The sequence below is a fragment of the Mirounga angustirostris genome, unplaced genomic scaffold (assembly GCF_029215605.1).
Source record: "Mirounga angustirostris isolate CCGP_5_RB_7025 unplaced genomic scaffold, mMirAng1.0.hap1 SCAF_2, whole genome shotgun sequence".
NCBI lineage: Eukaryota > Metazoa > Chordata > Mammalia > Carnivora > Phocidae > Mirounga > Mirounga angustirostris.
In genome coordinates, this window is record NW_026991710.1 from 186,323,388 (window position 1) to 186,339,744 (window position 16,357).

A 16,357-nucleotide genomic window follows, 5' to 3' on the forward strand; every position below is an offset into this window, starting at 1 on the left:
GATTTTCACGTTCTGTGAGATTTGGGGCAGCTGGGGTCAAAGACTCCGCTAGTATTTGAAGTTGCACCTCACTTCCTTTTTAACTGCCAACGGACCTGGATGGAGGAACAGGGACTATCTGTGACGACTGCCTGCTCAGAACCCAAACGAAGCATTCTGTGGCATGGGTCCCTCCAGGAAGCTGTTGGTGTTCTCAAGCACAAGAATCTCTGTGCAAAACTCTGATTCCACCCCCTAAGAAAGGAAGACAGTCTCTTTTCCTAACAAAAAAGCACCATCCCACAATTTATTCATTTGTAATGACAAGGAGCGAAAAAAATGACATGAGTAAGAATATCACAAGACCTTTTTATTTTTTTAATAAAAACAGCCTCTTTTCAGTAACATTTCAAAGAATCATAAATGTTTGTACTAGTTGAAATCTGTGTGAAAAACTGGTGACACATTCACAAAAGTAAATGAAGTCGATGTGAGTGTGTGAGTGAAAATATTGGAAAGATTTATCTTACTGATCCTGCCAAATGAAAAGACTTGGGAAGAGAATCAGCTTGTGTGTATTTTAGCCTTCCCTTTTGGTTTTCTTCTGTTGCTTAGAAGAAAAACATACTTAATGACTTTACAAAATTATAAATCTATATAAAAATTGGAAAACCTGCTCTCATAGGGAAAAAACATCTTTTAAGTCTTATTATTTGTTCTAAATTTAAGGTTAGACCTGAATGCAAATTAAGAGTTTTGTTTTTTACTAATGATGTACTATATGTTGGCTAATTGAAATTTAAATTCTGAAAAAAATAATTTTGTTCTTTGTGGTAGGTATTAAGAAAAAAGAAAATTTTACCTGGATTAGTTAAAGTGATTCAGTATAGTCATTCACAAATGCTCCCTCTCTTTCTGATTGTTTCCCTCCTCCATTTCCTAAAATGGAGTAACTTTTATTGAGATAAAAGCTCTCTATTAATAGAAGAGAAAGCAAACGTAAGTTCTACTTGAGGAAATGTGAAGTATAATAATTATTCTAAGCCCCAAATCTCATTTCTGACACGGAATTTCTGTCTTCAAAGGAGTCATATGAGAATTTCTTAAAAGCTATAGACGTAAAAAGTCAGTAGGGCCAGACGAAAGGTATAATGTTCGAATTATTTTATAATATTTAAATAAGATCAATTCCTTTGCACCATTTTGTGGCTGAGTACAGCACATGGAAAGTTCACAGAAAACGTAGAAAGTTTTATATTCACCTCCTCCTTTAACCTTGCCATGAATCTTGCAGTGGGGTAAAGAAGCCTTGATTAACAATAGCGATGCTGTTGGTTTGCTCATTAACGGCTTTCTTGTGCATTCTGTGGCTCTGTGTATTTTGTCTGCCATTGTACAGGAGTTCAAACCCATTGGTACCGCGCACAACAGAAGGGCCCAGCCTTTTGTTACAGCAGCAAACATTGATGACAAAAGACAGGTAGTGAGCGCTTCCTATAACTCACCAATTGGGCTCTATTCAACTAGCAATATACAAGATGCACTTCACGGGCAGCTGCGAGGTCTCATTCCTAGTTCGCCTCAAAGGTAAGTATCTGACTGGGTTTCCGGCCACCATGCTCTTAACAGCGATAGTACGGTTTCTTTTCCTTTCAAAAGTTCAGCTCTTGCTGTTTTATTTTTACTTTCCTGAAGGCACGATCAGATTTTTAGCTTAAAGACAAGCATCTAGAACATGGTTCTGATGTTCTGGAGTCCAATCTGCCAGTTCCTGAACATTTCTAGTGAACAGATGCTTAAAACGAAGAAATCACTCTGGTTCCATTGTCACCCTTCTTAGTCATGTCACTATTCGGTGGTAAATAATCCTCTCTGTACAATTATCATTCATTTACTTTTATCTTAAAAAAAAAAAAAAAAAAAACTATCTTCCACTGAGGGAACTTTTTAACCCTTTGTTTTTACAGGATGTGAACTACTTTGAACACAAGCACAATATTCGGCCCAAACCTTTCATAATCCCAGGCCGAAGCAGGTCATAAGCTTTGAGATTTTGATGTCTGGAGTGCATGTTTCTTTAATAAAATCCTTACTAATCACTACGAAGAGTAACACATAGGTGTTTGGAGTGACTCTGTTCATCCTGAAGCTTATTTCAAAAGCAAAAGAAACAAACTCACTTCACAGAGCAGAGGAGGCCGCTAACCTCCATTTCTGAGAATAAATACTGACAAGATTCTAGAGCTGTGAAAAGCTAGGCAATCACCACGTATATTTATAACTAATACCCTGCTGTTCTGAGGAGCCCATCCAGAACACAGTGACCTTTGAGGCAGGCAGGTGTACCCCATTCCCAGGTCAGGAAGGCCCAGCCAGCAGAAACAAACCTGGAAACCAGCCCCAAGTCAGAAGTCAGGAAGCAGGTGGGGCCCAGTGGGAGTGCTGGTGCAGCTTTCTATGCTGGACATTCTCTGAAGAGGCCACCTCAACACCTGCTTCTCACTGCAACTTCAGCCCGCTGGGTAATCCCACTCGTTCTAGCTCTTACATAAAAACAACTCTGCATTCTTATGGATCCTTACAAAGAAAGAGAAGCCACTTGGAAAGGAATTTTTCCACACTGGGGAATATAAGTATAAGGAAAGAGTTGGGAGAGAGGGAGATATGTCGGTTACCCCTCATGGATAACTGTGTGCACACGGCAATAAGAATGAGCAAGCTCTTCATGGCTGTCAATCAGAGAAATAGGTCATCTTCAGATGATCCTTTTCAAATGAATATCTTCTCTAGAAATTGTACTTCAACCTAAGGGGGGGAAATTAATGCCCTGTGTTAGCACTTTGGGAAAGAGTGACTTTAGGAAACCGCAAACCCATTCCTCTGACCTCAGCCACATTAGTCAGCCCTGAGGAAGGAAGTTGGTGGTTAGGATTATTGACTAATGATCTATATCCAGTGTCCCAAACTAGTGGCCCATCTGATTAATTGACAGTGTTTTACATAATCCTCCTGCTGCTTAAAAAAAAAATGAACTTAGTAAATGCCTTAAGATGGAACATCTTCTCTCCATCCTGTCAAAATGCCCATCATTCCTGATACCTGGGCCACTTTCATACATGTGTAACCCTGCTAGCCCTTGGGGGTATCCAAGTTTATGATATGTGCTCTGGGTGGTCAGTCATCAATTGATATATGATCTCCTTATGCAGACCTTTCCATAAACTGGAGTCAGGGCCAGAGGATTATCTCAAAATAAGCTGGACAATTTTGTGATATCAGACTCAGACAGAAGCAATAGAGTGGAAAATCAGGAGACGATGCTAAAAAGGCAGTGACTACCAAGTACATCTTCCCCCACTAGAATGGAGCACCTTCCATCTTCCCAGCACCTAGAAACAAGGCTGGGACAGACTAAATGCTCCATAAATGTTCATTAGATAAAGGAACAAAATCCTAAGAGTACCTGATAATATTTTCTGATGGCAAGAAGAAACAAAACTATCACCCCTCTCTCACACATGCAATTCTGCACAAGCCTTTTTTACTTCTCTTTTTCATTCTCTGGTTCCCAGTCCATTTTCCTCTGAATCATCTCCCGATTTCTCCACATTCAATAGCTTCCCAGCCCCACCCTGATATCATAACACTAGATTAAGAGTAAAAATGCTATGTTACTATTGAATAAATATATATACTACTTTCTAAAGAAGCATCGTAAAATTAATACACTTGCATTCTTTTGACATTGGTTTAACTATAAGTTCACTAATCTGAACTATAGGACTTCAGGAGGGCATTAGGGTGACACAGATCTTGCCTTTGCTAAAGACCAGTAACACATTTAATTTTATAAAAATTCAGGGAAAGTCAGAGAGATTTAGGTAGCTAATGGCCTTTTTTTATATTTGCATTTTAATTCAAAAATGGTAATAGTGACAAGCCCCTCATACTTTTGTCATTGTAAGGTGCCTTTCAATATAGCTGAATTTGGGAGAGGAGAGAGGAGGAACAGGGATGAAAGACAGGCACCAGCATTTAATCTTAAAGAATTGTAAAAATGCCTGTACTACCTTTCCTTTCTTCCTGCGTCCTCTCACTATTTGCTCTAGCTTCTGAATTCCTTGTTCTTACCAAATGATTCTTTTGTCATGGTGGAATTTGAGGTGGCTATCCACCAAGCTACAACTACACATCAATGAACAATTTTTTAATCAGAAGTAAGTGGGAGATGCTAGATTGCTAATATGTTAATCTCCCTAGGGCCTTACTGATAGTTATGGTTCTTTTAATTATTTCATAATCGAATCATATTAGAAAGTCAGTGTTTTCATATGCAAATATGTAAATTTAAAAATTTTATTTTATAGATCCAAATGATAAAATAGAATCTTGTGAGTGGTTTTTGGACAGGTCACATCAAGAAGTTCATCCCAAAAAGCCTGTATACAGGCCAGGGAAATTAGTTCTCTGTCTGATGATCTATAGAGACAAGAAGTAGTTGAGTGTATCACCAAGCTTACAAGTGGTCTTGCCAAGTCAGTAAGTCAAAGTCAAAGAAATCTCATTAGTACCTACATTTTCAGTCACAGGAATAGGTCATGGTGACCCATGATAATACCCACAGTGACCGAAGTCCATGAAAACTATTTATTTAAATCATCAGTTCAAGAGATCTTGTAAAACTGCCCCAGAAATTTATAAAAGGTCATTTGTGTTTGCTTAGGGTTTACTTCCTATCTCTTCAATAACTATGGGCCCCTAAATAGAATGATAAAGAAGCAAGGCAATAGAAGACACAATCCTTGCTTAAATAAAATTATATACACAAACATGCTATATACAAGATTACTAATTACAACTACAAGATAAGGTCTATCTGTAAGTTCTGACTACTCATAGTTTATCTATCTACTCTATGCCTAGCTCTATGCCTGGCACACAGTAGGGTCAGAGTAGCTATAAATGCTTGCTGACAAGGTTCACTATTTTAAGCCCAACTCTCCCAAGATTTAACTCAGTGTTTCAAATCCCAAAATTACAATTTAATATGCTTCATTGCACTTAAGTTAAATCAATATAATCCTGAGTAAACTGCACTATAACTGAAAATTTACTTTTATTTTTTACCGACTGAGGTCGACTTCAGGAGCTAGTACAGTGTTGAGCTTACAAAAATGGTAAATAAGCCACTGGGCATTTTGTATGTGATTAACCAATTTAGAGATTGGGTTTTAAATAGGCTCTCAACAGCCAGGAAGTGAAGGAGCACATCCATATGTACTTGCCTCATTTAGGTCATGCAGGTGGTTGCAATGGATAACACAGGACAAAAAAAAATTTAAAAATCCACTTTGTGACATGGGTTGTCCAGACTAAGCAGGCTACAACACTGATGAAGTCAACAAAATCAATGTCCAATATCCTTTTGGTTTTTGCTGTCTATATGGGGCTAAGGTTAGCATTAGTAGCCCTAGAGAGTAAATGCAAGAGTCACCCTTAAGCCCTAAGAGAAAATGGGCTTTGAGATAAACACCTCATATAAATTGTTCTCTGTCTGGAGTTTATAGCAACACTAACCTGCAAGCATGATAGACGTTTACAAATACTAACATTTCTTTTGGCTTAGTCTTAAATGACTGTGCTTTAAAAAAATCTCAGTATATTCCATTTTCTTGTAAAATGCATTTCTCACGCTGCACTTAAAATGCATGTAGAAAAATGACTTTAGTCACTGGTGCGTGAGCTGTAACTAGCCTCTTATCCAGATTCATAGAGAATATGAAATCTTCCTAGCTGTTCTTGAAATTGCATGACTGGCCTTTCTCATATTTTAATAACAAGTCTCCTCAGTTGATCTTTAAAAGGAAATGAGAAATATGCATGGAAATACATATGTGCCTCCAAAATTGTTACATGAAATAGCTATGTATGAAAGAAATATAGCTTAGCCCTACGTAGTGTCCAAAGAGTCTAAGACCACCTTATTTGCCCTCTAATCAATTGATTTCAAGGTGACAAGCACTTATTGGCTGTTTCTAGAGCCTGTCTTAAATCACTGAACAGTTTATTAACGTGTATTCTTCACAAAATTAAAGAATAAAAGTAGAAAAAGTTAAAATCTTAACTGTAAGACATTTACAAAATAGCTTTAAAACATAATCTTTATCACAGAACCTTCAAGTTCCCAGTTACTATTCAGTGAAAGCCTAAGTGCATTTCGGAAACACTTCTCATGAAATGTTTAGCCTAAATATCTGATTGGATCTTCATGCTGCGTAGTCCCTTACTAATTGTGAAGGATCATTCAGGAATATTTTGATTTTACATACTGCAGCTCATAAATGTAAAAGGACATCCAGCCAATGTCATTTCCCTGCACCATTTGTTTGTGATGTGGGCCAGTTTAAAATCATTTGGCCTATTTTTTTTTTAAGATTTTATTTATTTATTTGCGAGAGAGAGAATGAGAGACAGAGAGCGTGAGAGGGAGGAGGGTCAGAGGGAGAAGCAGACCCCCCGCTGAGCAGGGAGCCCGATGCGGGACTCGATCCCGGGACTCCAGGATCATGACCCGAGCCGAAGGCAGTCGCTCAACCAACTGAGCCACACAGGCACCCTCATTTGGCCTATTTTTAAAAAGTAAAGATAGCTGCATCTTTTCTACCTCACATACAACTCTGTGTGTAACCCTCCACATGTTGCCCTAGTAGAACAGAGCCAAAAAATGCAGTAGCACCTGTAGTTTTTAATTTTCTTGCACTTTTTTCAATCAGGAATTTTGAAATGTCTTCCCTTTGTAAAACACACCCTAGCCAGAAGTAACCATTTCATTCGAATTTGATTTAACTCACATCTTACTTTCCGTCTTCAATTCCTTTTAACCTCTCTGTACCTGTTCTCTGTGTTCTGTCTGGGTTTTCCGATTCCTGTGTCACCTCTGTGTCACGTGGTCATTAAAACAGTGGATGCAGCACTCCATCCGGCATTGATGGCAGCAGCGGACGTAGCACCCCTTCTTCTGTCAGCACTCTTAGTACTATTTGCCCAGGTGACTTGAAAGTTGCTGCTAAGATGGCCCCTAACATTCCTTTGGAAATGGAACTTCCCGGTGTGAAGATTGTACATGCTCAGTTTAATACTCCTATGCAGTTGTACTCAGATGACAATATTATGGAAACACTTCAGGGTCAGGTTTCAACAGCTCTAGGGGAAGCACCCTCAATGAGGTAATGCGAGTCTTTTTGAACCATGGGCATATTAACTAAACACATGGGCGATGTCAACCTTACGGGTGTCTTTTAACATTGTCGTAATTCAAAGAAAGCTATGCGGAAAGCTTTAAAGAAAAAAATACTAGGGGTGTATTGCAAATATCTAGACCTAAAGATAAAAGTGAGTTCAAGAATTAACTAAGTAGAACTTTACGCAACAGAGCACAAAACAATGAAATCAGGGAAGGAGCAAATGTCTATCTCCTGTAGAAAGCCACAGTGTTCTTTACAAATGTCTGGTACAATCCTTCCCAAAAGTAACTTACAATCTAGTATAGTCTATGCTTCTTCTTTGGGGGTCAAAAATTGGGAAAGGAATGGGAGGTTCAGAGGAATTTTAAGAGGTGACACCTCTTGTCTCTTTTAGTGGTAGCTTGTGGAGAGGTGATCATTTTTCCATTTAGAATTTTTACCATGAATAAAGTTTTATAAGCTCAAGCTATTAATGTAAATATTTAATTTCCATCGGTCCCGATTTTGGCTCAATTCTTCTTTATTATGAATATTTCCTCAAAGTGCTTTTGCCATCAAGTTTTTTCAAATAAAGACTTATAAGATAAGAACTTACTACTTCTTTCAGTATTATATAACCACTTTTTATAAATCAAAATTTTATAATGTTTTAGAGTACTATGTAACTATATCCCAAAATAGCTCTAGGGATGAATACAATGAGATAATAAAGGTGTAATGTATCTCAAAGCCTTTTTGCGAAGAATTTCAGATATATAAGATGATGATTTTAAGATATGATATAGGTAGTAAAAATATGTGCAGATAGCAACTACCTTTTCTAGATAATGCAATTAAATGCCATTAAATAATAAAGCATTTAGTGCCTGACATGTAGTATTATTGAGGCATTTTCTTATTGTTCATCATGAATTATATTTGTAGAATATTAAAATAAAGCTGCTATCATTGTTGTAAGTGAATTATAATGTGCTTATTAAAAACAATGTAATCAATATAACTGACGTATCTATGAAAGTTTCTACATTATGTATTTTCACATACAAGCTGAATTTCTTCCATTTATAAGCAAAACGATAACTTTGTTGTTCTCAGGAGTTAACAAATTAACCCTAAAACAAAATTAAGCCTTACCTTTCAGCTTAATATCAGAAATGAATCTGAACTTTACTGACAATTTTATGACTGAGAATAATCAAACTGGGCTCACTCTTGCACTTCCTACCATCTGTATATTGTCTCTTTTCTGAGAAAAGTTAATTTTGTTCACATTATAATTATATATCCATCAGACATGAGTGTTATTTTTTTTTATCACTATTCCCTAACAGTCACATTGTACTTGCCCTCTAAAGTATTCTGCCAGATGGAGAAGTGCTGATGTGACTCCCAGGTTAATGAATGACATCATGAAAGTGACCCATGTGAATTCATACCATATTTTTAACTGTATAGAGATTAACTTGAAAATCCTGAATCTTTGCTCAGGAGTTACTGCAAATATAGTGATTATTGCTTATCCATGTCTTGTGGCTTCTTGCACATTCCATGCCTCACAACGCTCCTGACACTGCTCACATGTCATCCTGTGTTTCAGTGAACCCGCAGCCTTGGTGCCCCCCCAGTCAGATGTGTACCGGATGCTCCATGACAATCGGAATGAGCCTACTCAGCCTCGCCAGTCGGGCTCCTTCAGAGTGCTCCAGGAATTAGTGAATGATGGCCCTGGTGAGCAGCCATGAATACCTGCTGGAACAGTATTGATGGAGGAGAGGATAGCAAACATACTGGGAATGAAAGACTAAAAATTGATTTAGTTCAGTGATCAATGAATCTTTCCTCAGGAAGATTTGGATGGCACTTGGTTTAGAAAAGGAGCTTCCAGAATGTATCCAAGTAGCCACCAACCCGGTGATAAAAGGACACCAAAGACAAATTCCATCCATAGTAGTCAAGGGGCTAGTTTGGCTCAAAAATCATTAGTTAGAATTTTAAATGGATATTGCAAAATTTCTCAGCCTCCCCCCGCTCCACGGTGTCATCATCATGAAAATTTTAAGATAACACTGAAATGTTCACTCAATAACACTTACTATGTTCCAAACCCTGTGCTAAGTATCTTGCATACTTGATTCCTTAATCCTCCCAATAACCTGTGAGACAGGAACTATTATTTTTCCCTTTTAACAAAGGAGAAACTGACACACAGAGAGAGTGGATTTGTACAGAGACACAGCCAGTTAGAAGCAAGGCTGAATCTCTAGCCCACTACTGCTGTCCTCAAGGCTCATAATCTTATCAATGTTTTTCTACCCCAAAAAGATATACACAGTCTTTTAAAAGTTGCACAAAAATAGGGCGCCTGGGTGGCTCAGTCGTTAAGCGTCTGCCTTTGGCTCAGGTCATGATCCCAGGGTCCTGGGATCGAGCCCCACATCGGGCTCCCTGCTCAGTGGGAAGCCTGCTTCTCCCTCTCCCTCTCCCCCGTTTGTATTCCCTCTCTCGCTGTGTCTCTCTCTGTCAGATAAATAAATAAATAAAAACTTCAAAAAAAAAAGTTGCACAAAAATGCAAAATGCCCTACTAAGTTGGCTATTTAAAAAAAAAAAAGAAACTTACAAGTGTTGGTGAGCATGTGGAAAAACTGGAACCCTTGTCCATGGTTAATGGGAATGCAAAATGGTGCAGCCACTGTGAAAACCAGTATGGTATTTCCTCAAAAAGTTAAACACAGAAATTACTGTATTATCCAACAATTGCACTCCTGGCTATATATCCAATAAATTGAAGGCAGGAACTCAAAGAGATACTCATACACCAGTATCCATAGCAGCTTTATCCACAATAGCCAGAAAGTGAAAACAACACATATGCCTGCCTATCAACTGATCAAGGGATACACAAAATATGGTCTATCCATCCAACAGAACCATTAATCAGCCTCAAAAATGAATCAAATTCTGATACATGCTGCAATATGGATGAACCCTGAAAACATGCTGGGGGAAATAGGCCAGACAAGAAATATAAATCTTGCAGGCATCCACCCCTATGAGGTAGCTGGAATAGGCAAGTCATAAAGACAGAGAGTGGAGGTTACCGGGATCTGGGAGGAAGGGGGGATGGGAAGTTACTGCTTAATGGGTACAGAGTTTTTGTTTGGGACGATGAAAGAGTTCTGGAAAGAACTGTTGGTGATGGTTGCACAACCTTGTCAATGTACTTATTGCTACTGAATCACACGTTGAAAAGTGGTCATTATGATCCATTGTATGTTCTGTATATTTTACCACAATAAGAAAAAGAAAAAAAATGCCAAATGTTCTCTGATCCTTTTCGGCATTTTATAACAGCTCCCCCCAGCAGCGACGACAACTTTTAACAAATCCTTTTTGGAAAGGCCCTACTTCAGAACAAGTGATGCTTGAATCTGTCCTCCTTTTGAGATACTAGTTCTGGCACAAATTAGGAATTCCTCAGGTTAAAGTGCACACCTTAAAATAGAAGTGAAGTACAAACTGTAGCCAGCTGTCCGCTTGCCATAAATGGAAACACTTTGTTTTTCAGATGACCGTCCTGCTGGAACTCGGAGTGTGAGAGCTCCAGTTACCAAAGCCCATGGCAGTGCTGGCAGCGTTCGGAAGATGCCAATCTGTGACAAATGTGGGAGCGGCATCGTGTAAGTCCCAGTTTTAACCCCGGCATTCACTCTAAATCTCAGTATCCGCTCTCGGTTTCTAGTCAGTGACTTGAACTATGTCCACAACATTTAGCACATTTTGACCGGAACTCCTTCAACATGCCCTAAAATTGGCATATAATGTGAGTCAGCAACAATCTGGACTTATAATTTCAGATATATTCCCATTTAAAAAACAAAACTGTCCTCAAAGCATATTTTAAAAATTGCTTCCGAGAAGCATAGCTTCACTTCAAAAAGCCCTCCTTTGGTTAATGTGTAGTCTTTAAATACTTCCTCTTTTGTATAAACTGAAGAAACCAAATATGAGGGTCATCAGGTTGTTCATGAAAACACATTATCTTTACTCGGTTTCTTAGGTTGCACATATATTGAAGTATAACTTTTAAAAATACAGTCAGCTTCCATGTCAAGGGCCCTTGTGTTTGCAGAGCCACACTTGCTGATTCAAATCTCCAAGTGAACCAGATCACTTCAATCTCCCCACTGCAAACGCCCCACATGGCCCCTTCCCCCAGCCCCAGAGGCCCCTTCTCTGCCTCTATATTAGCTCACACACTGCGGCACCATCTGTCCAATGATCCAGGATTCATCCCAAGAGGACAGTGGGAGAGAAGCCTGGTTAGAGCAAGGAGGGGAATGTGACAAAGAAAGAAAAAGAAAGAGAGAAAGGAAGGAAGGAAGGAAGGAAGGAAGGAAGGAAGGAAAAGAGAAAGAGAGAGGGAGGGAGCAAGGGAGGGAGGGAGGGAGAGAGAGGAAAAGAAAGAAAGACAGAAAGAAAGAAAGAAAGAAAGAAAGAAAGAAAGAAAGAAAGAAAGAAAGAAAGAAAGAAAGAGAAAGAAAGAAAGAGAGTGAGAAAGGAAGGAAGGAAGGAAGGAAGGAAGGAAAGGAAAGAGAAAGAGAGGGGGAGGGAGCAAGGAAGGGAGGGAGAGAGAGGAAAAGAAAGAAAGACAGAAAGAAAGAAAAAGAGAAAGAAAGAGAGAAAGGAAGAAAGAGAGTGAGAAAGGAAGGAAGGAAGGAAGGAAGGAAGGAAAGGAAAGAGAAAGAGAGGGGGAGGGAGCAAGGAAGGGAGGGAGAGAGAGGAAAAGAAAGAAAGACAGAAAGAAAGAAAAAGAGAAAGAAAGAGAGAAAGGAAGAAAGAAAGAAGAAAGAAAAAGAAAGAAAGAAAGAAAGAGAAAGAGAGGAAGGAAGGAAGAAAGAAAGAAAGAGAGAGAGAGAAAGAAAAAGAAAGGAAGGAAGGAAGAGAGAAAGGAAGGAAGGAAGGAAGGAAGGAAGGAAGGAAGGAAGGAAAGAAAGGAAGGAAGGAAGAAGGAAAGAAAGAAAGGGAGAGAGAAAGGAAGGAAGGAAGGAAGGAAGGAAGAAAGGAAGGAAGGAAGGAAGAAAGAAGGAAAGAAATGAAGGAAGGAAGAGAGAAAGGAAGGAAGGAGGGAAGGAAGAAAGAAAGAAAGAAAGAAAGAAAGGAAGGAAGGAAGGAAGAGAGAAAGGAAGGAAGGAAGAAAGAAGGAAAGAAAGAAAGGAAGAGAGAAAGGAAGGAAGGAAGAAAGAAAGAAAGAAAGAAAGAAAGAAAGAAAGAAAGAAGGAAGGAAGGAAAGAAAGAAAGAAGGAAAGAAAGGAAAAGAGGAAGGAAGGAAGGAAGGAAGGAAAGAAAGAAAGAAGGAAAGAAAGGAAAAGAGGAAGGAAGGAAGGAAGGAAGAAAGAAAGAAAGGAAGAAAGAAAGAAAGAAAGAGAAAGACGGAAGAGAGAAAGGAAGGAAGGAAGAGAAAGAAAGAAAGAGAGAAAGACGGAAGAGAGAAAGGAAGGAAGGAAGAGAAAGAAAGAAAGAGAGAAAGGAAGGAAGGAAGGAAAGAAGCAGGACCGGCAGCTCAGGAGCAGAGGATCTCATAAAACACAATAGCTTACGATGGTACCGAAAGCAATTATGCTCCTAGGTTGGAGTAAACCGTTTTGACAGCAGAGGTGAGCCTTCCCGCCCGCGGAAGTTCCACCTCCGCCCTTTGCTCCGTTCTCTCTGGGCTCCGTAGAGTAGAGGCTGCAGCGCCAAGACAGCCACCAGAGGGACTCCTAGATGTGTAGGCAAGCTCGGTCAAAGTCAGGGTCCTTTGCAGAGGTATTTGCCGTACCTGCCTCACGTTTTCCTCCTCCAAAGAAACAACGGGCATAGATCACGAGGGCAGATCCTATAGCTTTTATAGGAGCGGCTTGTTTGGAAAATGGGGGCAAGAGTCACACGTCAACATCCGAGAGAACCCCGTGACGTGTTCCTGTGGGCGCCTCGGGTCTCCCTGGGGGTGACGGCAGCCTCACGGCCGTGCGGGCTTTGCAGCTGCAAGGGCTGGCCGGAGGCTGTTTCCTGCACGTGCAACAGACAGCACCGGCAGTGGGAGAGAAGCCTGGTTAGAGCTTCGGCCGCGTCGCTTCCCTTCGCATCAGGTCTTCGGCTCTGGGCTTGTCACTCCGTCTTGTCTTTCCCTCAACAGCGGCGCTGTTGTGAAGGCTCGGGACAAGCACCGGCATCCGGAGTGTTTCGTGTGCGCCGACTGTAACCTCAACCTTAAGCAGAAGGGCTACTTCTTCGTGGAGGGGGAGCTGTACTGCGAGACCCACGCAAGGGCTCGCACGAGGCCCCCACAGGGCTACGACACGGTTACTCTCTATCCCAAAGCTTAATTAAGCCTTACACAGCCCCGAGCACGCACACACTCACGCGCACTTACTTACACACGAAGACACCGGTGGCTTTGGGCAGAAGTAGAGCAAACGGTTAGCTCCAAACCTAAAACCAAGGCTTTTAGACGTTTTTCCTACTGTTACTGAAGAACAGGGAGCGGGAGACAAATGCCTGCTATAAACGCACTCGGAAACATACACTTGGCTATGTTTTCTCTCTCTCTCGGGCTAGTAATAACTTAAGGACATTGAAGGCAGTAATTTTTTTATATGTCATACCCCACAATTTATATTTATATTGTGACATCAAGAGATTCGGGGGAGTCTAATTATCTTTCCTTAACGAGCTGATTTTGCAATTGTAGTAAATACCAAATGACAATCTTGTAGTCTAACGCAACCTGCAATTGTCTGTTACCTGTTTTAACTATTATAGTGCATGTCAGAAAGAAATTCCCTAGATTTCTCTAGTTTCGTATTCAAACAGTTATACCACCAGATGCAACATACATAATAAATACATAAAATATTTTTAAAATACCTAATGAAGTGGCATTCAATGAATTCAAATAAAATCAACATTCCAACAAGAGGGTGCAATCATATCTTGACATGTACACTAACAACTCGGGTATTTTAAGAAAAATGTGGCTTCTTTAGTTTCCTATACTGTTTCTTATGAGCCCACAATCTCTGCTGCTAGGAGGGACATTTAAATTTGCTAAAGGTAATTCAGTCCCTTTCCCATGAAAACAGTTTCTTGTGCTTTGAAACGGTCTCTTTCATTTTATAAATGTTTCTTTCAGACGAAATAGTCAGTGACCTCAAGGCTCAGACCTCCCTCAAGGCTGTTTCTTTATGCTCAAAATTTCACCACTGCTGCCGCCTCCTTCCCAAGATGTCATGTCCAAGAGGAGACAGTTTCAGGGCCCTCCTGAGGAAGGGAGGGGCTGCTAGTCTCCTGGGATCCTATTGCATCCACTGCTAAAATCCATGGTTTCATTTGTGGTCTGTTTTCTCCACATGGTTGGGAGCAGGCAACAAACCCACCTCCAGCATCATCTCCAGAAGTCTCAGCTCTTCCCTGGAGGCTTGGATCCTTGTATCTCAGTGAACTCCATCTAGCCCCTGTCTCTGTCTTGGCACCTTGCCTCTCACTTTGGTGGTCACATAGCAATGCCCCTAACTTGCATGTCTTACCTACTTCCCATGCTCTCACTGGGGATATATGGGAAACTTCTGAAAATGTCCCCTCCACATAAAACCATGGGAAACTGGCAGGATGTGAAGAGGGGGAGGTAGGGACTGTCTTGGGCCCTTTGTCTCACCCTCTGGTCACAAATTCATCTCTACCCTATTATCCTACCCTCTACATCTATACCCTACCCTGTGGGTCTGGAGCAGGTAATCTCCTATTGTCCCAAATGGAAAATAGGGCACACATTGTATTGCTCTGGAATTCCCCCAAACTTAACTAATTATTTCTGACCCTGACCTGTCTAAGGTTTGGATCCAGTGAGAGGAACCACAACACATACCTGGCCCCTTAGGCATTTGAGATTGCAACTGGAGCTCCTTGCACCAAAACAAATTCATTAACAGAGGCATTAAAATAAAATAAATAAGAAACTTAGAGATCAAAGAAATGAATGTATCCAAATAGACTATATTTTTTGTTCAGATGTTATTTTAAAATATTTTGTTCTGGGAAGGGCATAAACTTAAAAGTTTGGAAGCTAGGGAGAAAATAAATGGTAACTGACTTAGAAAACTCAAGAAAGCTGAAATCCAAAGCAGCAGTGGAGAGAACTGAAAACCAACCCAATACACCCTCCAGAATCTTGCAAAGGTGTGGAAATTAACAGCACTGGTATTTCTGGACTAGAAGATAAAGGTGGAATGACTATCAGGAGGAGCAAGTAGAATCTGTTTGAGAAGTATTTAATCCCCAGAGCTGTTTCCTCTCTTACCCCTCATGGCCCTTCCCAGTGGTAGTCTGCTAGGTATTATTGATAGAAGGTTAAGCAACATCTCAACTGGAGTCAGGAAGCACAGCTGAGGATATGTGTACTGTACTAAAAAGAGGTTAAATTAAGAATGAAAGATTCATGATAAAAGTATACATTATATTGTATATTAATGTACATCGTATATTAGTATATGGTAGAATAATAATGAATGGCTTAAGTTCACATGTTTAATAATGAGTTTTAAAAAATGGTAGTGTAGGGACGCCTGGGTGGCTCAGTCAATTAAGGATCTGCCTTTAGCTCAGATCATGATCTGGGGGTCCTGGGATCGAGCCCCACATCAGGCCCCCTGCTCATTGGGGAGTCTGCTTCTGCCTCTATCCCTCCCTCCCCCCCCCACTCATGTGTGCTCTCTCTCTCTCTCAGATAAATAAATAAAATCTTTTAAAAATAAGGTAGTGTAGTTTTTTTAAAAAACAGTATAGTTCTAATCTGAAATTTGAGAGAGATACGGCTTAAATCTGGTAATTCAGACCACGTGACCAAGGCTTGTGAAGCATGCCCTGAAGTTGCATGTTTATTATAGTTAATAAAAATTATTCTTTCAACAATTAAATCTAGAAATTTTAACATGTAGAGAATTAATAAATAGAAATGAATGCAATAATATATATATAGAAAACCCTAAAGACTCCACCAAAAAACTGCTAGAACTGATAAATGAATGCAGTGAAGTCAACGGATACAAAATCAACACACAAAAACCTGTTGTATTTCTTTTTTTTTAAGATTTTATT

The 16,357-nt window shown here is 39.9% G+C and overlaps 1 protein-coding gene across 3 annotated transcripts in view; it reads left to right on the forward strand.

The window, feature by feature from the left end:
- The window catches only part of PDLIM3 (PDZ and LIM domain 3), a 31,728-nt gene extending 17,598 nt beyond the window's left edge, over nt 1-14,130 (forward strand). Inside the window, exons 4-8 of one of the 3 annotated variants that reach the window (XM_045879657.3) lie at nt 1,947-2,014; nt 6,942-7,205; nt 8,821-8,951; nt 10,791-10,902; nt 13,401-14,130. In XM_045879657.3, coding sequence (XP_045735613.1) covers nt 1,947-2,014; nt 6,942-7,205; nt 8,821-8,951; nt 10,791-10,902; nt 13,401-13,590 — 765 coding nt within the window. In that variant the 3' untranslated portion in view covers nt 13,591-14,130. Of the gene's footprint in view, nt 1-1,378; nt 1,567-1,946; nt 2,015-6,941; nt 7,206-8,820; nt 8,952-10,790; nt 10,903-13,400 lie in introns of all 3 variants that reach the window. The other 2 variants (XM_045879658.3, XM_045879659.3) reach the window with 2 other exon arrangements.
- The last annotated feature ends 2,227 nt before the right edge of the window (nt 14,131-16,357 follow it).